The sequence below is a fragment of the Chelonus insularis genome, unplaced genomic scaffold (genome assembly GCF_013357705.1).
Source record: "Chelonus insularis isolate UGA/USDA-ARS -01 unplaced genomic scaffold, ASM1335770v1 contig_76_pilon, whole genome shotgun sequence".
NCBI lineage: Eukaryota > Metazoa > Arthropoda > Insecta > Hymenoptera > Braconidae > Chelonus > Chelonus insularis.
In genome coordinates, this window is record NW_023276741.1 from 738,479 (window position 1) to 761,039 (window position 22,561).

The 22,561-nt window shown below is 31.2% G+C and overlaps 2 protein-coding genes across 4 annotated transcripts in view; both read right to left on the reverse strand.

The window, feature by feature from the left end:
- Positions 1-2,449: 2,449 nt before the first annotated feature.
- On the reverse strand, positions 2,450-4,151 carry LOC118071240 (uncharacterized). The gene is made up of 3 exons (XM_035090287.1): positions 3,906-4,151; positions 3,201-3,725; positions 2,450-2,989 (listed from the first exon to the last, which is right to left on the reverse strand). Exons 1-3 carry the CDS (start codon positions 4,149-4,151, stop codon positions 2,450-2,452), a joined length of 1,311 nt encoding a protein of 436 aa, XP_034946178.1.
- Positions 4,152-11,102: 6,951 nt separating this feature from the next.
- Positions 11,103-22,561, reverse strand: part of LOC118071309 (transcription factor GAGA-like) — a 61,222-nt gene continuing 49,763 nt past the window's right edge. The window contains exons 9-10 of one of the 3 annotated variants that reach the window (XM_035090384.1): positions 21,432-21,829; positions 20,480-21,078 (exon numbers count right to left, since the gene is read on the reverse strand). In XM_035090384.1, the coding sequence (XP_034946275.1) occupies positions 21,469-21,829 (361 nt within the window). In that variant the 3' untranslated portion in view covers positions 20,480-21,078; positions 21,432-21,468. Of the gene's footprint in view, positions 13,395-20,479; positions 21,079-21,431; positions 21,830-22,561 lie in introns of those variants that run through there. The other 2 variants (XM_035090387.1, XM_035090386.1) reach the window with 2 other exon arrangements.

The window sequence follows — 22,561 nt, forward strand, 5'->3', positions numbered from 1 at the left end:
TCAAGCTCACCCATTCGTAGACAATAAAGGAGCAATATGCATAGCCAAAAGCTACGAGAACTCCAAAAGAACTAAACACATTGATATCAAAATTCACTTCATAAAAGATCTCGTGATAGGGAAACAAATACAGCTAGAGTATATTGAATCAGAAAAGAATATAGCGGATTTAATGACCAAAAGTTTATGTAAGATAAAATTTACTAGTTTTGTTAACCGATTATTAAAATAACTTTATATAAATGTATTATAAAGTCTACAAAGATGAGATTAAGAATGAGAAAGGTATCAACTCATTTAGAGAAAAAGAATATTATTTTTATTTTTGTTTAACATGCAATTAGAATTTTTTTTTGTCATGTTTAATTTACGATTATAATTTTTTGAAGCAAAAAGCTTTAATCGAGGAGTAAAACCAGTACTCCAAAATATTGAGTGTAAAATGCTGTAACTATTAATTCTACTTAATAATAAATTTCTTTCTCTTCCTGTTAAAAATGTGCATTAATAATTTACTACCGCTACTGGCATTGGATCAATGCTAACACAATTAAGATTTCAAGCATAGAGATAATCGAGAATATAATTCTATACTCATAGGGAATTTATAGTTTAAAAAAAATTTAGATCTGAGATCTTGTACTGCCAAAACAATGGATATTTTAGGAGATGATTAAAGCTTGGATTCGTAGAAACTCTGTTCTATCAACAAAAGGATATGATATTTAGCATAACCACGATATTCGTAGTAATGGTGGCAGAGTGACATCTGATGCTCAATTAATCGTATACTTTCTCTTTAATAGCTTAGCGTTATGAACACTAAATAAAGAGGCGTGAATTGTTGTTATAATATGACTCAAAATGATCATTTTTTTTTTGAAATAAAAAACATTTCATCCGGATGTATATATTCCTATGAAGATCTTCCCTCAAATACAGAAACTTTTTAACATAATTTATAATTAACTTGAGTTCACTTCCACAATAAAAGTGATCATTGTAGCAAAGAAAAATGGAAGAAATTTTGGGTAGAGTTCCGTTCTAGGGACACCTTCAAAAAAAAATTCATTGTACCGGGATACACTTAAATAAGGAATAAATTTATGCAGGCTGTATGAGGGACAGCGCAGATCAAAGGGAGAGCCACATATGACAAATACATACATACTGTTCTGACTTCGAGTAGGCCGGGATGAGAAAAAACGCACCAAGTGGACTGTAATGTCAATTCAGGAGGTTGGATGCTAAAAGGTTTATTAAAACCCTTTCAAACACAAAAGTTCTATGGGTTTTTCTGGATTTTTATTAACAAAAAACACTTAACCTATGATTATATATACTTAATCACTAATTGTTCGTGAGTTGTATATCAACTGTTCAGCTAATTCACTAAAAACCGAGTCGTCTGTGTAATAGACATACAGATTTTGCGGAGAGAAAAATTACAGAGTCGACCGCGTGATTTGCCTGGAGCTAACTGACACCACAAGTGCTCGACAGCGTGCTCATTGGCGTCATTAGGGCCGTAGAGTTGTCTGCTGGGTCACTAGACCAATAATTTTCCCTGATTAGGCAATGAGTTGAGTGACGCACCGGTGGACAAGTCCGGCATTAAAGAATTTAAAAAATTCTCAGACTGACTGACTTGGGGCCCTCCAAGTCAGCACATTGTCCCACCATCAGCAACGCCCTTGCTGATCATCTGCTGGTGGAGTGTATGGTAATATGACTTGCCTGATGAGTGATCTGATGAATTCTGCTGCTGCTGTCTTGAGTTTGACTGTCCTGATGAGTCCGTCTGCTTCTAGGAACACCTCCATCACTCTGGCGAGACGCCACCTTGTTGGTGGGAACCTCTCATCAATGGATAGTACAAGTGAGCCGACTGTGATTTGGTGTGATGAGTGTTCCCATTTGGAGATAGCAAGTTGCTGCTGAAGGTACTGTTTCGACCAAGTTGACCAAAACGATTGGAGTCGCTGCTGAATAAACTGCCACCTGGAGAAGCGTGGCATTGGCACATCTCCTTGTGAAGGCTCTGGTAATGTCTCTGCGCTTTGAAATGTGATGCCACAATCACTGTGAAGAGTCCTACAGATACCTTGCCGTCCAGTGAACCGTCTGAACACTGTAATGAATGAGTCTGCTGAATAATCTGTTACAATCTCCAAGTGGAGAGCACATTCAACCTTTGGTTGTTTTGGCGCCCCTGCCTTTCCAAGTCTTTAGTGTGATGGGACCTGCGTAATCCACAGACGGCAAATGGTCGAGCTGGAGTGATTCTTGATGACGGCAATTGACCCATTAACTGCTTTGCGCGTTCGCCACGTAACCGAGCACATTTCATACAATGATGAATGTAGGACCTTACTGGGAGTCGTCCGCCTGAAATCCAGTAAGATGATCATATAAGGTTCAGAGTCACCTGCGTCCTACCATGCAATGTTCATTCATGAGCATCTGCAATGATTAGTCTGGAAAGATGAGTTTTCTGTGGTAAAATTGCAAGATGCTTTGCTTCTTCGTCCAAGTTAGCACTTGCTAACCTCCCTTGAACACGTACAACTCCTTGAGTTTCAATAACTGCTGTTAAACGTGCGAGGGGGTGTGAGACGGGCAGTGAGTTTGAGTTGATCTGCTCCATTTCTTGTGAGGAGTACGATTCTTGAGTTGCCTTTATCCGAAAAATCCTTGCTCTCTCTAATTCTTGTAGCGTAAGAGGGAAGGTAACAGGCGACTGAGGTACTCGTCTAAGGAGTTGGCTGAATCTAAAGCAAACTGCAGTCACTCTGAACAATTTGATTAGACAAACGTGTCTGTAGATCATTTCCCAATGATAATCATGTTGAATTGTCAGAGTCTGAGTTAAAGTAATCCTGAGTCGCTCTTCCTGCTGAGCTTTAGAATCGTACACTAATGATTGAGTTGGCCATGATGATTCGTCTGATGTTAACCACTGTGGGCCTATCCACCACAGAGGGTGCTTCTAAAGCTGAGATATGCTGATACCTCTAGAAACACAATCCGCTGGATTTTGTTTCTTAGGTACAAACAGTACCTACTCAATCACGGTTTGTCTCCAAACGCTGATTGAAGTAAGATCTTGAATAGCTAACACAATGTCTCACAAACTTCTTCCAACAGGATGAGTGAAACTGAATCCAGGTCAATGTTATTGAGGAGTCTGTCCAACATACCATTTGAGTTGGCTGAACGACTAAGTTGCTTTTAACATACGTGATTAGTCCGGCAAACAGCAATGCTGCGGTGAGTTCTAGTCTAGAAATAGACATCTTCTTGAGTGGAGCAACTTTAGACTTTAAGCAGACTATTGTTGAACAGGTTCCATGATCTGGATGAGTTGACCGTACATAAACAACTGCTGCCATAGCTAGTTGTGAGGCGTCTGAAAATCCATGAAGTTCCACGGTAGATTTCTGAGTAATCTTTAACCACCGTGGAATTGAGAGGTCTGAAACATGGGAGAGTTCTGATCTGACACTGTTCCACTTAGAGATAATGTGATCTGGGGCTGGTTCATTCCATGAGAGTTTATCTAGCCAGATGTCTTGCAGTAAAATCTTCGCTCTGACAATGAAAGGTGCTAGAAATCCAAGTGGATCATAGAGTTGCGCTGTTTCTGATAAAATGATTCTCTTCGTGAGCTTGGACTTCTCACGAGGAGGTTTTGAGGTGAACTTGAATGAGTCGTTCGCTGGAATCTACGAGAGCCCGAGCAACTTCGTTTTACTGCTCTCAAATGAGTGGATCTGTTCTTCTGATGAGTCGTCTGTCACTGATTTCAGGGAAGTTACTGAGTTGCTGTGCCATTTCGCCAACAGGAAACCAACTGCCATGCAGAGTTGGCTGACTTGTGTTGAGGTGTCTATAAGCTGACTCACTGTATCAGCACCTCGTAAAATGTTATCCACATATGTCCCTTTTAATAATGGATTAACAGCTAGAGGGAATTTATGACCTTCATCCTTGACTAGCTGGATCATTGCATGAATAGCCAGGAATGAAGCTGATCTGGTACCATACGTGACTGTTATGAGTTGATATGGGATGATGTCGGAGTGTTCATCCATCCAAAAGATCCTCTGAAGATCCCAGTCATCTTTATGGACTTTGATTTGTCTGTACATCTTCGTGATATCTGAAGTAAACACAAATTTATGCTGCCTGATCCAAATGAGTACGTCTGCAATGTCTTTTTGGACTTTGGCGCCTGTATGTTAAATGTCGTTCTCTGAAAGACCACTCGATGATGGACCTGAGCCATTGAAGACTAGAAGGAGTTTTGTAGTGACACTGTCTTCTCGTAAGACACCATGATGAGGCAAGTAATACACTGGTGAGTTGACTTAATTTGCCTTGGCTCGTGTCATGTGGTTCAGTGACTCATATTCTTGCATAAACGATTGATATGGTTGTCATTCTTTGTAAATCGTCTGATATGTGTTGTAAATTGATGAGAGAAGACTGGTGAAATTGTTTGATGCCTGGCTTCACAATGAGACCATAACAATCTGCACCTATCAACATGGGTCTCGACGTTGAGTAGTGTGAACCAGCCAGCATACTCGTCCTTACAAATATCTGAAGGCGACAATTCTCGAAGTAGCAGACGAAACTCTGACGCCGACGTAAGTCGCAAATTTTACTCAATACCACCTGACGCACATTTACGTCCATACGTTAACTCTCGACTTTATGGACTCAAATTTCATTGTTACTTGAATACTTTAGAGAAAGATTTGAATGTATATTATGGCAAAACTTGGTTTGTTCTCCATACGTCCACAGGAACGAGGTACCGAGCGGCATTACCTATACCAGATATACCGTCTGAGTATAGTCTCGTGTACTTTAACGCTGTTGAGCATGATAATCAGCCTCACCATTACCACGATGTACCTCGATCGAATCACTCTCCATACTTCCAGCATAAGTACGTCCGTGGCGAGCTTACAGCAGCAGATGCAGCTGCTCTTGCTCAACTCGGGTACATCAGCTTATCAGATACCACCGAGAGCTGGGAAACAAGCCCGCAGGCCTGGCACCAAGAGAGATTCGCGGCGTGGCAATACCACCTACTGATAACACAGACCGACGTACGAAAGACACTAGACAAGACACAATTCAAAGAGACAATTAGGCCAACTCTCTTAAAGCTTCAAAGTTTAGATTCTCAAAGATATCCCATTTGTGTTAATTGTGATTCTTCTAATCACCCTTTACATTTGTGCCCTGAAAGTTTGAGAAGAGATATCTGTTGGGGTTGTGGTCAAATAGACATTGAGACTGAAGAGTGTTACAAGAAACACCGTCATCCCCGTCCTGATTGGCCGGAGTATCAAAATAAAAATCACCTCGAATCTCGAAGTTGAGTTAGAGAATCGAACATATATCCAAAGTTTACAATTAAGCAAGAACTATGACGTCCACTTGATCCAATCATGAAACCTAGGCGTAAAATGACAGACTTTGTAAGTCAGAATGTGCGAATGTTAAATGTGTATGTGTGTGCTAATGTTTATTTCGTAATTGTTACTGAATGTAAATTTTCACTTACTAAATGTCAATAAAAGTAGATAGACTCTCTCTATACAATGTTCAAGCTGTGAGACAGCATACAAGATTCATGTGTGTTTGATAAATTTAATAAGAGTCGAATGTTAAGATGAAAAATTTCAAACTCTATCAAATCATTTGAATGTTAAGTCAAATCCCAAGTAGTGAAGTATTCATTAGTTCTAGTGAAGTATTTAAAAGTTACTCATATTGGTAAATATGCCCTCTCTTCTTTTTTATTTCGACGCTTCCTGACGCCAGCGCCGCTTGTTGCGTTTCTGTGTACTACCCTACAACTGTACTTTTTGATACTTATTTTGCCTACTTTCCCAACGTCAGTGCGGCCTCCTTATTATATTCTCCATGACTGAGACGCTGGTTTTTGGGTCCATGGCCAAATAGTAAACAAGATGATTCTGGATGATGTCTCTTTTGCATTTCATTTTAACTCGTTTTTTCAGTTGAATGAAATATTGTTCTTGAAGGTCAGTCACGATTTCATAAATCTGAATTCATTAATAAACCGCAAAAAAAAAAAAATAACTGTAAGCATTACACCCATGATTCATGTTGATTCGCACAGATAAACTGAAAAATAGAAAACATAAAATGATACGTTTATGATCGTAATAAGTCTTAATTCAATACAATGACTATATGATCCAATAAATTTAAATACACCATCATGTTGAATCATGACTAAATAATAATTGCATTTGAAGAACTCAATAAAATGTTCACCCAAAAATGCTGATAAAAATTACATTTGACCTAAAAATAAAAATACCGATAAAATGGCGACAGTTGGTATGAAAATGTAGCATTCGGTAAAGTAAATTTCATATAATAACTAGCTAAGCATAAGAAATATAAAACAGATATGAATTCAAACAAGTCATTGGATATCACTTAATGATAGTATACAATTTATATATTAGTTCTTTAAAATTGTATTGAAAATTTCATTAAAGATCTGCAGAAGTTAAAGAATTATAAATCAAGTATGTTTCAAATTATGTCATTTTCCAAGAGCAGTCTCCCTGTCGGTAAAAAAAAATCATGCTAAATCAATGTACAACAATTTTTCAACAACTTATTAACAATAAGAAATAGTTTGAAAAATCCGCAGCGAATTCTGGCACTTCGCCAGCAAGCTCTACCCCCACTCTCTATGTCTAAGCCTGCAGCTTATGATTGACAAGCATGTATCAGCGGATTGTAACTATAAAGCTCGGTGGTTAGAGCATTGATCTTTTATTTTGCTGGGCAGGGTTCGATTCCAGTCATGATAAAATTTTCTTCTTTCTTATTTGTTATATTTGCATGTAATTATAATATTAACATGCCAAAATGAACTCTTTATAACGATTTGATTTTTTTTTTCAATTATTTAAGTAATTTATCGACGCCGAGTCGGAAAACATATGAACAGGGTTATAAACACTTTTTTTAGTACAGTTATATGAACGTAGCTTTTTTTTAAGCAATTTAAAAATATTTAGAAGTAGTTGAAACAATCCATGGGGAGTTCCGGCACTTCGCCGGCAAGCTCTATCCCCACCCTTCGTACTCAAGCCTGCATTATACGAATTATAAAGATAAACACAATGTCAGAGATGATGTATTAGCTCTGTGGTTAGAACACTAGGCTTTTATTTCACCAATTAGGGTTCAATCCTAACGTATTAACTATTTTTTATCTTATCGTACGATAAGATAATAACTAAATTCTTTTAAAATAAACATGAAGACTTTTCTTGCTAGTATTATTTATTAGAAACAACAAAATCAATTTTTTAATAATCTTGAAAAGATAGTTTGTAAAAAGAGCTAGATAACTAATAACATTTCATATCTACGATTGCGTTCAATCTTTCATATATCATTAAACTAAATAGAAAATTGAGATTTTTTTAAATTATTTTGTTTATTCCGTTACGCTGACTTTTAATTCGGTATTAATGTAGTTTTTCGTGAAAATCTTCTTTTTAACTACTTATTTCGAGTCTATGGCATTGGTTAATGTAATTGTTTCGTTCGTTAAATGTGATTATTTTTTCTAATAGTTATTTTGATAATCATAGTTATTATTATAAATTTTATGACATCGTCTAAAATCATTACTCGAAATAGAGACTGTTGCCAAATTTTCTGATGTACATGGTCTTTATATTTAGCTTCAAGTATCTTTAGTATTTTGCTTAAATTATTGTAAGTAGTATGCAATTATGCTTGATATAAAATTCTATAACAAAGTTTTACAATGTATCTTCTATTGTAATACACTTTTTCTTTTAATACAAATTAGAGAATGTGTTATTTAATTCGATTCATCGCTTATGTAATATGTAAGGGTAAAGTAAGAAATTTTCGTTTTATCCCTAAAAAAGTCATTACCTGAGAAAAAATAAAACAGATCTACATTTTCGCCATTTGTTAGATCTAATTTGATCTACTTATATCTGAAAAACTAAAGAAAATTTGATCTAACTAAATCTATGTATATCTAGTATGATCACTGTATATCTACACAAATTACCGTATGGCTATAGAGATGTCCATTAATCTGGATGATAAGAAAAATTTAATACATCTACAGAGATCACAGAAGATCTAAAGTGATTGAAACAGATGTATACAGAACAATGTAGATCTAATTGTGCCAAAAAATAGATCAGTAGATGAATGTAGATTTTATTTTTTCCCGGGTAGAATTGATGTTTATTGATTCATGTATCAGATTCTATCAAGCTACTGTTATCAACGATCGGCTATTACAGTTATTGTTTACGAATGGTATTCATAATTGTAATTAAAGGCTGAACGATCAAGCTATTCATAAACACTTACATAGATTATCATATTATATGCTAGAGTTTAAGGCGTGGAGTATGTTACTCATGTTGAATGTATCTTATTCTGATAAATTCATGTGATCGAACTCTAAACTCAGTTACATCATAAGAGTAAGGTTTGTATCTTGTAATGAAATTTCATTCTTTCTTTCATTAGCTGACGATTCATTTTAGTATTTGAATTTCTAATAAAAAATAATGTAGTTCATAAATTATTTTGGCTACTTATTTTTTTGTTTATCTATTCATATGAAAGAATTTAGTTCCCGAAAGGTATACCTATCGTTTCACATACGTAAAGTATTTCATACTCCCCCGTAAAACTGAAGATTACTTTATAAGAATTTTCGAAAAAATTCAATATTTTGTGTTAATTTTTTATTTGTTCATTGTACTTTATCTAAATATTCTCTACAAGCAAAAAAATCCTTAAAGAGTAAAAATGCTCTCAAAAGTTCTGTCAATGAACTTCATCGATGATTTTTCATGAAATTGTATATTTTTGAAATTCTTACAGAATTTTCATTGAAGAGAAATAAATTCTAAAAATATTCTCTGAATATGAAAACCGAAAATATTCAATCGCTTATTAATTTAAATAAATATATAAATATTTCCATTAACTGAAATTTTTCGACTAATATAGAAATTATTAGAATTGATAATAATTACTCTATGGAGTAAAAGATTCAATACAGGAATATCAAAGAATATTTTATCGTTGTTAGAGGTTGTCAATAATCGTTAAGGATATTGTGTATTTAAAAAGGTTTTCTTATTTTTTCTGAATAAAGTTCGCACTCAAGTCCTGCAGGATTATTTATGTGCACAAAACTAGGAAAATGGATAATAATGAAGTTGAATTTTCATTATGACTACTTTCTTTTATTTTTTTTATGTATCTATGTCCATCTGAGATAGATTAACAACTGTATGTCCGTTCTTTGAATGTCTTCGAAAATTCATTTTACTTATTTTTACTGCATTTGTTCGTTTTTACTTTTTGATAGACCTAAAATTATTATTGTATAGTTTGAATACTTTTAATTATGACATAAGATAACTTTTTATGGATTTTGATAAAAAACTGTATTACTAAGGATAATATTATATAAAAGGACGCTGAGTGAGTATATTATTAGATAAAAACGAAAAAAATACAATTGAAAAAGCAAAAAAATGTCAACTAATTTTCTCTTAGATTATAATTGAAAGTTTACTGATAGCAGCAAGTTTTAGTCAATTCGAAGAAGCATATTAACAGCTATCGAAATGTTTAAATTATGATACTCGATATTACAACAGTATGAATTCGCAGTTAGTAAATAACCAATCATCCGTAATTAAATGAAATTCAAATACTTGAAAAATACGTAACGATCTTTAAATTTTAAAGATAACATCCTGAAAATGTAACACAATATATTATACTGGAAGTGAAATAACTGCATGTATAAACAAGCTGTATGTTGTTATCCGGAAAAATTTTTAAATGAAAAAATACAATTATTTTACTTGAATAAGTTGAATTATTTCTCAAAACAGCACTTATATCTTTATCATCATAGGTGGGATCATAATAACAACAAAAATTTAGAATTTACTTTGTTCTTTTAGTTCATACTTATAGTAAGGGCAAGGTAAGTATGAAGTGTATGTATTTTGGTAAAAGAATCATTGAAAAAGTTAAAAATAACATAATTTATTCGTATTAATTATTTAAAAATATTTAAAGACATTTTTTGTTTGGATTTGTAAGGTTTGATAGCATTAAATTGTATTTAGTTTTATTTTTTAGTGCGGCAGTTAGTTTATAAAGTTTCTTATATTACTTAGATAGTTTAAAACTAGGATTTCCTAAGCTGAAATCACTTCAAATTTTTCTCGTCAACTTATGATATTTTTTACATTCAAAAAATAAATTTAAAAAAATAAGTTGACGAGAAAAATTTGAGGTGATTTCAACTTAGGAAAGTCTAGCCTTAAGATTAAATTGAAACACTATAAATCCCAAATTTAGAAGTGTTTTATTTTAATGCATTTAAAGTGTTTTGAATGACGTCACATATCAGATTAAAATTGTTGTCACTTCCTAAACACATTCAAGTGCATCAAAAATAACTACAATGTTAATCAAATTGCTGACGTCATTCTTAAACACTTTAAGTACATTTAAATAAAACACTACTATTTGCAGTGAATAATGAAACAATAATTATTAAACTATAATTAATCATTATCCAAAAATTACGAATGAAAATTCAAACAAATATCTACCAAAACAAACAAAGAAAAGAAGACATTCATAGAACAGATGTATCTACATGCGTAGCATGACTAAATTACACCGAAACACACATTTGTTCAGCACTCTAACACTAGAGTTTTTGTTATTTCCTCAACATTCGTACGTAATGTTTTACTATCATTGTAAAGTAGAATTTCTAAAAAATCAATTGACAAATTGACGCAAACTGGCGTATATTTATATACATGTATTTGTATATATAGATGTATATATATATATATATATATATATATATATATATATATATATATACATATATATTTTTTCTACTATTCATCATTTAAAAACAACAAATAATTATTCTAAATATTTCAAATATATTATATTTGTTTAATAATAAACTATTCCAACAAATGATATAAGAATCACTCATTCATATTATAATTTATTGATAATAATATTCTATTTTTTTTCTATATATGCTAATATATAATATTATCGCTTTACCGCTCTATCTTATTCGTTACTCTTCTAACTATGAAATCGAAGGATAAATTATCTTTTATGAAGCGCATTTCGTTTTTTATATTATTATTTTTATCACAACAATAATATAGGCTCATATCTACTTGGATCTAACCTTGTATTCCGGAAGGATTAACCTAATTTCAAATAAAGCTGTTCGTTTTCATCTTCTATTCAGAAAAACTGTTCCAAAGTGTTTTTTCATGACAAGCAAATATATTTCGCGGATTTAAATTATTTATCACCATTTTTAACACTTCTAAAATGACCTAAAAGTGTTTTTATAGTATGGTCACATCTCACAGCCAAACCAGTTGTTTTTTAATAAACATAAGCAACTTTAATCTATTTACTTGTGTTACATTTCTTATTTCTGATAAATCATATTGAAAAGCAGAGCAAAGGAATATTTTTCTTTTGTCATGATTATAAATCAACCTTAGTAACAGCAGTGTATTATATCTTGACAATGTTTTTAAACGCATTTCAATGTAAAAAATATTGGAGATACGTTGAATGTATTTTTAATGTTCTTACATCCTATAGGTAAAGAATATGTTTAATTCATTTGCATTTTTTATAAACTGATTGAAATTCACTTCGAAATAAATATATTTTTAAATTATTTTGTATTCTTTTTTGTGATCTGAATTTTTTTTTATCATTACGCACCCAAAAATCAAAATTTCTTCTTAGATTTCAGTGAAGAAAGGTTTTCCTGTTTTCAGCAAAATACCTATCGTTAACTTTATCGTAAAATTTGTTGTTTTTGACCGTCAGAATAGAAAAACTTGGACTTTCGAAGGGATTATAATGTATGTGATAGTGTAAATGAAGTTTTAATGAAGTGAAAGCATTCAAACAAATAAAATATAAGTATAGCCAAAATCTAAAAATATTAAAAATACTCGGCGTATTTGCAATTTTTTTTAGTGTTATGCGGTTTCTTCATATTTTTCACAAGATTACAATCAGGCAATAACTTCCTAGATACACACTCTATTTTTATTTTTACATTGTTCAATAATTTTTCGTTTTTTTTATTCCTTATTTACCTTACTATCTACAAGCTCACTCGCTGATGATAATCTTTTTGATGAAAGACGTTCGGATAATACCATGTATCACATTATCATCAATATATTTCAAAAGTCTGCTTATTTTTTCAACTTTTTATTCTCTTGTATTACTAATACTTCACAGCCAGAGCGCTTGTTTTTTTCGTTTTAACGCTTTTCATTACATGTATTCTATGATTTTGTTTGACTGTTTTTGTTTTATTGTATTCTGTAAATAACAACGGTGGAATATTTTTTATATTATTCATAGACTTATTTGCATTTTAATGGATTCTGGTCACTACGTATCGAAAATATTTTCAGAACGAGTTTTTTAACACGATAAAAAAAATTCAAAAACTTTATGAATTTCGTGGGATAAATTTATCTTTTTTTCTATACCTTTCTCTACATTACTATGTTACAATTGTAATAAACTTAACAACTTTGAATATTCTATTCATTTGGTGCTTCTAACAAGAATAAATTAAGATGAAAAAAATTAATATTATTAATTTTATAATTATACATTTTTTTTTTAATAATTACGAAATATGGAACACTAAAAAAATTTAATATTTTTTTTATCTCTCGAACATAGTTTAATCCTTAAGCTTTATTGGTAATTAATAAATACCTTCACTAATAAAATTTTATGCAATGTCCATTTAATTAAAATTTCTCATATTTTTACCAAATGCAAACCTATCAACCTATTGTCGGCTTTCATTCAATTGATATTTTGTTTCCCATCATTACCATTATTTAAGAGGGAAAAAGAAACATTGTAGTAATGTGTTTTTTCATTCACTTAAAATATGACTTTCTAGCAATAAAAATTATTTCTACTGCATAACAAATTGCATCAAATGCGTATAACTTCATACATTTGATCCAGATTTTGAAGGCTTTATCAGCAATCCTTCTTGATGTTAGAAATAATTTTGAGGATTGTAGAAGTTGTTCTGGTTTTCTTTAAAATAAACGCACCAGCGGCAAAAATAATGCTGAGTGTGTGCGGAGATGTGATGCAACAATAAAGTAGACTGCGCTCTACGTTTACTCCTTACCCCCTTTCACTTATCTTCTGACTCACCACGTGGCGAAGTATCTGTATCTGGCCTTTCACTGAAACAATTCCAAATATTTTTTTAGAGCAAGTACAGATAATACTGTTGAAAAAAAGTTTTAAAAAAAATCCGTTGTACGAGAAAAAATTTTCAACAAAGACTTTAAGGTAGGAAACGGAGATGTATCAATTAATATAAAATTGTTGAAACGTATATTGGAAAATAAAGAGTAAAAACTCGTGGGAAAAGAATTCATTTCGAAGGCATGTCTCCACTGAAACGGAGTGGTACATATTTGGAATTTTTCTGTTCTGCTTATAGATGAACAATTGTAACATTCTCGGTGAACACTATTATATCGTTGTAATATGGATGTAATGTTAATAATGTGCCATACTTATATTGCAGTAATACAGCAATAACAGATAGAATAACAAAATAGATGCTATTCTTTGAAATAAACGCTGCTACTGTCTTCACATGCTGGATAAAACGGGTCATGATTAGACACAAAAAGCGTTTTTTCTTTCATCTGATTCATGCCCTCTCTTTACATGTACCGCGTACGAACGAGCGAGTTTTTCATAATGCCTTAAAACATAGTTATTTTGAGTGTCACCAAGAATATTAATCGTTATGTCCATAACGCTAGCTCCGTTAGGACGTATGCAAAATGCTGGAACTCTGTAATCCTGAATGAGACTGAACCAAAATCTTCAACGTCTATTGTCACAAATGATGTGGAATATCAAATTTTACAATATCCTGATCAATTAAAATCACTACCTAGTAAACACAATTACGTAATTATGATATCACACAAAGTCAGGTTTGACGTAAGTTGTAAGTCACAGATGACACACATGTGAGCCATTTCATACTTCCTGACGACAGACTCTGACATAAAATATATAACGTAAATATGATCTCGAAGTAACGTCACTGTGACTTACCTGATGTTAAGCTGATGTAACAATTATATCATTATGATGTCGAATGAATTCAAAATTATTTTAGGCTTAAAAATGTATTCCAAAAATCTGTTTGTTCAGCATTAATTCAGGTTAAAAATAAAAATTATTTCCACGTTCTTCAGGTCAATCGCAGAATGATTACAAGGAGTAATCATTCATTGCGACGTTACCTTTTTTTGTTTTTGTGTTCCCAAGCGGTCACCCATCCAAGTATTCCCCACAATAAATGTTGCTTGCCTTTGAAGATGTTGAGTGCTGGCTTCCATACCCCCGGACGATGTTGGAATCAAATCTTTTTTCGTACTTTGTGTTAATAAAGTGTTGGATTATAAACTTAACAATTAAAATAGAAAAAAATAATATATTTTACTAAGACCAATTAAACATTGTTAAAAAAGATCTAATATTTTTTATGTAATAATCGTTTGTGTTTCATAATAATTGAACATAATGAAAACATCATTTTTATTTCCGGTGTAAGTCAATACCCTGCTTAAACATTACTATTAAAAAAAAATTCTATATGATTTTTCAAAATTTAAATAGGAAACACCGTATTTGAATAGGAAAAGTTGAGAAATTTTTGCCACCCGAAGAAAATCTAACAGGATTATGCAAATCTGAAAAAGTATATGAATAGATCATAAAAACAAAAAGGATTCAGAACTATCCTATTTAAAGAACCGAATAGAATTATGATTATTCTAGAAGGTAGTTCGCAATTTTATAGATAATAAAGAGTTTCTATGGGAAATGTGAGTAAATATTTGAATTGAAAACGAAGTGATTAAATAGGATGATACGATTTACAAGAAAACCTCGCGAGGTGGCCACTGTCGATTTAGCTGAGGTTTCTATATGATCATCTACATTGAAAATTATGAAACTTGTATTTTCTTTTTCGGCGGAAAAACGTTGTGAAGGGGTAAAAATCACCCCCAAAGTTGATACCCCATAAAGATGATTCTTAATTTTCACATATTTTGATCGGAATTTTCTAAAACGAGCTTATACGTTAAAAACAACATAAAAAATGATAGAAAATACCTTTATTTACATACTTATAAAACTTACAGATATACGTTTTTTTTATAAAATGTAAAAAAGAATCTACACCTCAAAAACTAAAAATAATTTTTTGATGGAACCAATTTTTGTCAAAAGAGGATAAAAAACTACGATATACCTGTCTTTACAATTTTTAAAATAACACTAATGACGGTAAACAAAATCACAATTTCAAAATTCCCAATTGTTATTAATTATGAGTCAGTGATTGTAATTTAATAATATTATTTCTTGAGTGTAAATTTGAATCATCTCCTCGTAATAGGACACTGTCTAAAAATGTCTTACAAAGTTTTTCATATTCTACACCCTAAAACATCTAATGGTTGAATTTGTCCAGTAGCCCCTTCAGGAATAATCATTATCTCAATTTCTATATCGAGGAGTTTGGCAGACATGTCAGCTTTAGAACAATGTCCAGTCCACGAATCAATCAAAAGCGAATTTTTTTTTCTAATAATTGGAAAAAAATACATCCTCCAACGAGATTTTTACGTGTTCTAAAAAAAATTGGTATGTAAACTTCCAGAATATATTATATAATATAGTATTTGAATTGAATTTTTAACCTGCAGTAAGTTTTTCAGATTTCGATATTTCTACGTGTACATTATCTGGTCTCATAAGTGATGATTCTGCCCGTGGGCCAAGTTGACCAGTTGGTTCTTTGAACACAAGAAAAAGAGGAATGAAGAGTTTTCCATCAGCTGATATCGTTGGTTGTATTGTACAACTGTGAGTTGTCGAAGAAACCGATTGAACTGTGTACCCTCGTGGTTTCTATAAACTGAAAAAAACCAGTTAAATTCCGGTTAAATAATCGAACCGAAATTCAACTGTTTTTTTTCGGTTAAAAAGCAGTAAAATAACTTACGTATTTAACTGAATATTCACGGTTAAATCTGAGTTAAATCCCGGTTAAATATTAGGTATTTAACTAAATAAAAGAAGTTGAATATGAGTTGAAAACTAGTTATATAACTAAAATATTTTTTATATATCCGGACGTATATAACGGTTAAATATGTGTGAAAACCGGTTAAATATTGGTTAAATAATGAAAATAGATCACGCGTGTTTAACTGCAAGAAAATATTCGTAAAAACAAGTTAAATATCAGTTAAGAAAAAAAAAAAAATTATTTGCAGGTAATAATTAATTTTATATCTACTCTCGCCACCATAATTTGTTTATAACAGCCTGTAATTGTTCTAAAAAATGGAAGAAATATGTTTGATATCGACTAGATAAGGTCTCTGATGACTCTGTATCGACTCTCACGAATTTGATTTGTTCATGACAGCCTGTAATTATTTAAAAAAATGAAAAATCGTCAAATCAACAAATATAGTTAGTATAGAAACATATACGTGCACTTTTTTGAATATATTTTGAAAATCAACCTCATTTTTGAAAAACCCATAACAACTCCTAAAAGATCAATTAATGTAAAAACGTAAATGCACTCCTCAAACGTTCCTACAAAAATAGTCTTCATTCTTGAGACTTTTCACAGCAACTGAAGAGAAAACATAAAATTTTGATGAATTAAACGAAAAAATGTTCTGCCGATAAAAAATAGTTAATATATAATAGAGAACTGTAATGGTGATTAGATAAAAAAAAACTAATCTACGAAACGCCAATTTTTATTTACTTCTATCAACCATACACTTATTTCCAAAAAAATAGAATAAACTCTGTGTTAAAAACTAGATAGACAGCTTGTAAAAATGCAGCAATCAAGTAAATGAAAAAAACTTATATAACTGGAAAAATCTCAAATCCAACGCTAATTGACGTTTTTTAATTATTCATAACTATTGCGGACTGTTATAAACAAATTATAGTGGCAAGAGTAGATATCTCATCAAAAACAGCCCCCTCCTATTGGTTGTTATGTTTAGTGTCATAAAACGTACTATTTTTTTTTCGAAAAAAAAGCAGTCAAAAAAATAATTCATTTAAATTATTGTTGATTCTTAGATTTAACAACTTAGCGTACAATGATTTTAGGACTTTTTGTCGTTCCATCATTGTCATTGTTTATGATTAGCACACATTTTCGTATAGCCCAAAAAGAGGGAGCTGTTTTTGATGAGATTTCACGATTTTTTGTGCATATCAACTAAAAGAGATTATTAAAAACGAGCAGATTCTTGTGATTTCATCCGTGAATAAGCCATATCCAAAAACCTGTTGCTGTGTGATAGGATAAAAAAAAATATGTATGCGTAAGTATTTCTAATGGAAGAAAATTATTCGAAATCTATTCTAAGACTCGATTTCTGATCCTTTAGAACAAATTATACGTTGCAAACTTAAAAAGTAGGTTTAAACAGTAGAGAAAAAGATTATCCGTTGAATAAACTAGAACACAGTGTATAGATCCCATTTTCAATTGTGTATAATTAATTAGATAAATATTAACGAAAAAAATAGGTTCTACTTCGTTAGACACGGTCAGTAACTTTATTCTAGTGGAAGAAAAAAGTTTCTATTGGAAGAGCACAAATATATTAAAGAGCACCCATTCTCTGTTGTTTATGATAAACCCAATTGCTATTAACAAAAAAAGTATGCTTCCGGACATTTTATATAGTTTGTATCTTAAGAAAAAATTTTCCATTAGTAGAGTCCAAATACATTAAATAGATCCTGTTTCTATTATTTATATCAAATTCAGTTGTTATAAATAGAAGAAGTACGCTTACATAGATTTTACATGGTTTGTAACTTAATTTCAGTGAAAGAAAAAATTTTCCGTTAGTAGAGTACAAATACATTAAAAAGAAACCGTTTTTTATTGTTTAGAACAATTACAGGGTGTTATAAACAAATAAAATTCACGAGAGTAGATACAGAGTCATCAAAGACCTCATCTAGTCAATATTAAACATATTCTACCGGAAAAACTCAAATCCAACAATTATCGACGATTTTTTATTGTTGATAACAATTACAGGCTGTCATGAACAAATCAAATTCGCGAGAGTCGATACAGAGTCATCAGAGACCTTATCTAGTCGATATCAAACATATTTCTTTCATTTTTTAGAAAAATTACAGGCTGTTATAAACAAATTATGGTGGCGAGAGTAGATATAAAATTAATTATTTACTGCAAATACTGGCTGCATATCCATTTACTACAGTATTAAAGATGAATGCGAAAAAAAAATGTAAAAATTGTTTAAATGATCAAAATATGTCACATTAATTCACAATGCTAGCATTGAATAATCTGTATATTACAATTACGGAAATAATTTTCCTCAAAAATAGTTCATAAGTGACTGTGGTAAGAATTATATCTATGTCTGCTCACATAATGATAACAAAAAATACTATTTTGACTTATCATATACTATTCAGTCTCTAATAACGACGCATTTGATTCGGTGATTATTGTAACTATAAATAATTAATCAATAACAATTGGGAATTTTGAAATTGTGATTTTGTTTACCGTCATTAGTGTTATTTTAAAAATTGTAAAGACAGGTATATCGTAGTTTTTTATCCTCTTTTGACAAAAATTGGTTCCATCAAAAAATTATTTTTAGTTTTTGAGGTGTAGATTCTTTTTTACATTTTATAAAAAAAACGTATATCTGTAAGTTTTATAAGTATGTAAATAAAGGTATTTTCTATCATTTTTTATGTTGTTTTTAACGTATAAGCTCGTTTTAGAAAATTCCGATCAAAATATGTGAAAATTAAGAATCATCTTTATGGGGTATCACGAGGTCAGTTTTACATCAATTTTACGTAAAATATTGTAATATTTCTATGACTTAAAAATGACGTCATATTAAAGACGTGTGTTCACTGAGTAATGACTTACTATATTGAACTATATATTTCTACGAATTATGTATTGCTACGAATATTCATTGTCCCAAAAAGCAGTTTTTCTAAAGAAAGTGATTCCCACAACTGTCGGTAATACAGGCAAACAAATAAATTTAGTATAATCATGAGAATTTGGAGCAGACTACAGGCAAAACAAAATCTTTGCTCTATATGAATAATGAATGAATTTAACATCATATGGTCCATCTTTTTTCGAAACAATCACGATGATATTGAGTTCAAATAATAATGACAATTTTGTAAGTTCTTTTCCTAATCCTTATTCAATTGAAGTTTATGTCCGACATTTTTGCGTCTTAATTTATCAAATTATTCATTTTAACCTTATTTAAATATCAGCGAAATGAGTTCTCCTCAGTTCAACGTTCTGTTCCACATAAGAAAAATTTCCTAACTTCACAGTTTCCTCATTTCCAATGTCCTAAAATCTTGTTGCGACTTTGATGTGGAAACTTGGTAGTTTTTAATTCTTGTCCTTGATTTATTCTTAAAATCGCCAGAACCAACGCATAACGCTTAACAGTATGGAAACCGCCTTGAAACGTTACTCGAGATTTAATCAACTCAAGCGAAGGGTAAAACGTAGGTTAAGGCGTCTCGAGCGGAAACATATAGATACATTGAAGCATATGAATCTTTGTGCACTAGTTATCAGAAATCAGTTATAATAGATCAGTCACGTAAATGACATCTATAGCTTTTTTTCAAGTGGCGAAAAATACAACTCGATGCATTTCGACAGAGTTAATAAAATTCAAAGTTCTCTGAAGACTGAAAAAAAGGTACCTTTAAATCTTCATTAACTCTTTCACCCGACATAAGATCATAGTAATTTCTTTTTACAAGTTAAGCATTAGTAGTGGAAATTTACAACAATAATTTTCGACTTAGAAAGTCGACTCTGATACACTTTCATCAAAGTTACAGACATTTTAGGTCTTTTTTCCATTCTTATCAAAATCTATTGTTTAAAACGCTGTTCAAAATTCATTAATAATTAGGGGTCACCAGATTTCCAGGTTCCACTGATTTTATTGGAAGAAAATTTTAGGAGATGGTAGAATGTATGGTCTGTAGACTATATACATCATGAAAATTTTTTTTTTTCATTAAGTTGCAAAAAAAAAATCATGAATAAATATAAAACTTTGAGATTAGTTATTTATTAGCTTATTACATATTCTCCAAATAGCAAAATAATAATAATAATGTTTCATTTAACCGTCTAAATTTCGAATAATTTCTGACATTCGTTATGTCATTTTATTTTCTTGAATTTTTCATTGACATCGACAGACATTTTTGACGCCCGCTCTGACCAACAAAAACTTTGGCTTCGCATATTATTAAACGAATGCTGTAGATGTCACTACATTAGTCGGCCACAAAAATCTTGTAGCCAATCAGAGCGCGTGTTGGCTCGAGCAGACCACAAAAACCGTTGTTCCCGGAGTAAAACACCGCCAAGAACAACGTACTTTCGACTAGGGGTTTAAGAAAAATTATACTTTGACCATGAGAACAAAATAGGACATTTTTACTTGGGCGTCATATTAATAACACTCATGTAAAAAATGCTCTATTTTGTTCTTCTGTGTATAGTTAACAATATAATCTTTTGTTTTTTTAAATAGCTAGGTATACTGATATATATTTTCTAATAATTTTTATTAACAAAATATTAAATTTCTTTTTTATAACTAAAATAAATAATTGAAATAACTTTTCAATGGAAGTAATAAGGCTTATGAGCCCTATTTGCGCCGGCCAACCAGTCCTTTTTCCCTCTTCCTCCTCTATTTTCCCTATGCTGATTGCGTATTGCTGTAATGATAAAAAATTTGTAATTTTTTTGTTATTAATGTCTGTACACAGACAAAGAAAACATGATTCAGTACTGTGCTACACAATAATTTCTCAATTTAAGATTTATTTTTATAAAAATAAATCTAAACAAGAATGATTCTTGTGAGCACATTGCCAATTACTTTTTAATACAATTCCTGAAAAAATTTTGCAACGTAATCTGTATTCTGTGCTGTGCTCACACGAATTACTCATGTTTAAATTTTTTTTTACAAAAAAAATTTTTAAATTAATAGATTATCGTGTAACACCGTATTTAATTACGTTTTTCTAAAACGTTCTCGATCTAAAATAAAAAGATATGCGTTTACCTCTAGTGTGGGATGCTGCTCGATTGGCCTCCGCAGCTTACGCTATGACTGGCCCGTTCTGGCCTGATGGATGAACAGCTTTATTTGAAGTTGGAACAGGTTCGTTCGGGCCTGCCAGAAGTCGTCGTTGTTTATAGAGCAACAGCAGAACTTGTTGATTTTGTCGCTGTTGCTCCAACATGATTGGCTGGTTCTCAGCTAGCACTTTCATTACGTCTTTTAATACTGGAGGGTCAGCCATTTCGATGGATTCTATTTCTTGTTTTGAATTATTTGAAAAGCAATAAAAACCATAAAAATATTGTAAAATATTTTCAATTTTGTTAATCTTTTGATAGGAATAATAAATTTGACTCACCAATGTTAAAAACGTCAAACATACTATGCCTGTCAATAACCTGAAAATAGTAAATGGCTATTGTCAGGTTATTGGCAATATCATTAAAAATACGAAGAAAATTTGACATTAATAAATGAAATTTGAAATCTCTGTTATCTCATAGATGACTTTTTTATGATATTTTTATTATTTTAAAATTTTTTATTATTCTAAAACAGGAAATGACGGTATTGAACCAATGGACTCCCCGGTAATTTTACAGAATTTAATACAAAAACTACATTTCTTCGCATGTTCTTTATAGTATAAAAATTCGATTCTCTACAAAAAAGTTATATATATTTTTTTCGAAAAACAAACGGTTCTCGCTGCGTAAGCAGTAAAATGTAAAAAAATGCACTTTACCAAATTTCAGTTGTTAATAAACAACAGTGAAAATCATTTCTAAACAATGAAATTTAGTACAAATGTTCTTCTCGTCAATCTTTACGAGAAACTGTCTTCAAAGAATTTTTTAAACTCTTTTAAAATTAATGCATAGGGAATTCACACTGCTCTTGGACTATAAGTTATTCTGACACTGTGCATTTCAATGACCAGACATTTTTTTATGCTTGTTTTTAAAATTGGACATTCAAATAATAAGTCAAATTAGAGTCGAGTTAGTTTCAATCTTAGATATTATTTAAAAAAACAAGTTTAGTGTGGCTAATAACAAATCTGTAGGCTGTTTAACACAAAAATGAAATATTTTTCTCTTCTCTAGAACTTTCAAAATTTATCTACTCAT

Bases quoted from the DNA above. Each gene is read 5' to 3' on its own strand.
- LOC118071240 (XM_035090287.1), bottom strand. From the start codon at position 4,151: ATGTACAGACAAATCAAAGTCCATAAAGATGACTGGGATCTTCAGAGG. The intron at 3,726-3,905 runs GTGAGTCAGCTT...GGGCTCTCGTAG, and splicing joins TTTTACGAGGTGCTGATACA to ATTCCAGCGAACGACTCATT. The intron at 2,990-3,200 runs GTATGTTGGACA...TCTCAGCTTTAG, and splicing joins TCGTTCAGCCAACTCAAATG to AAGCACCCTCTGTGGTGGAT.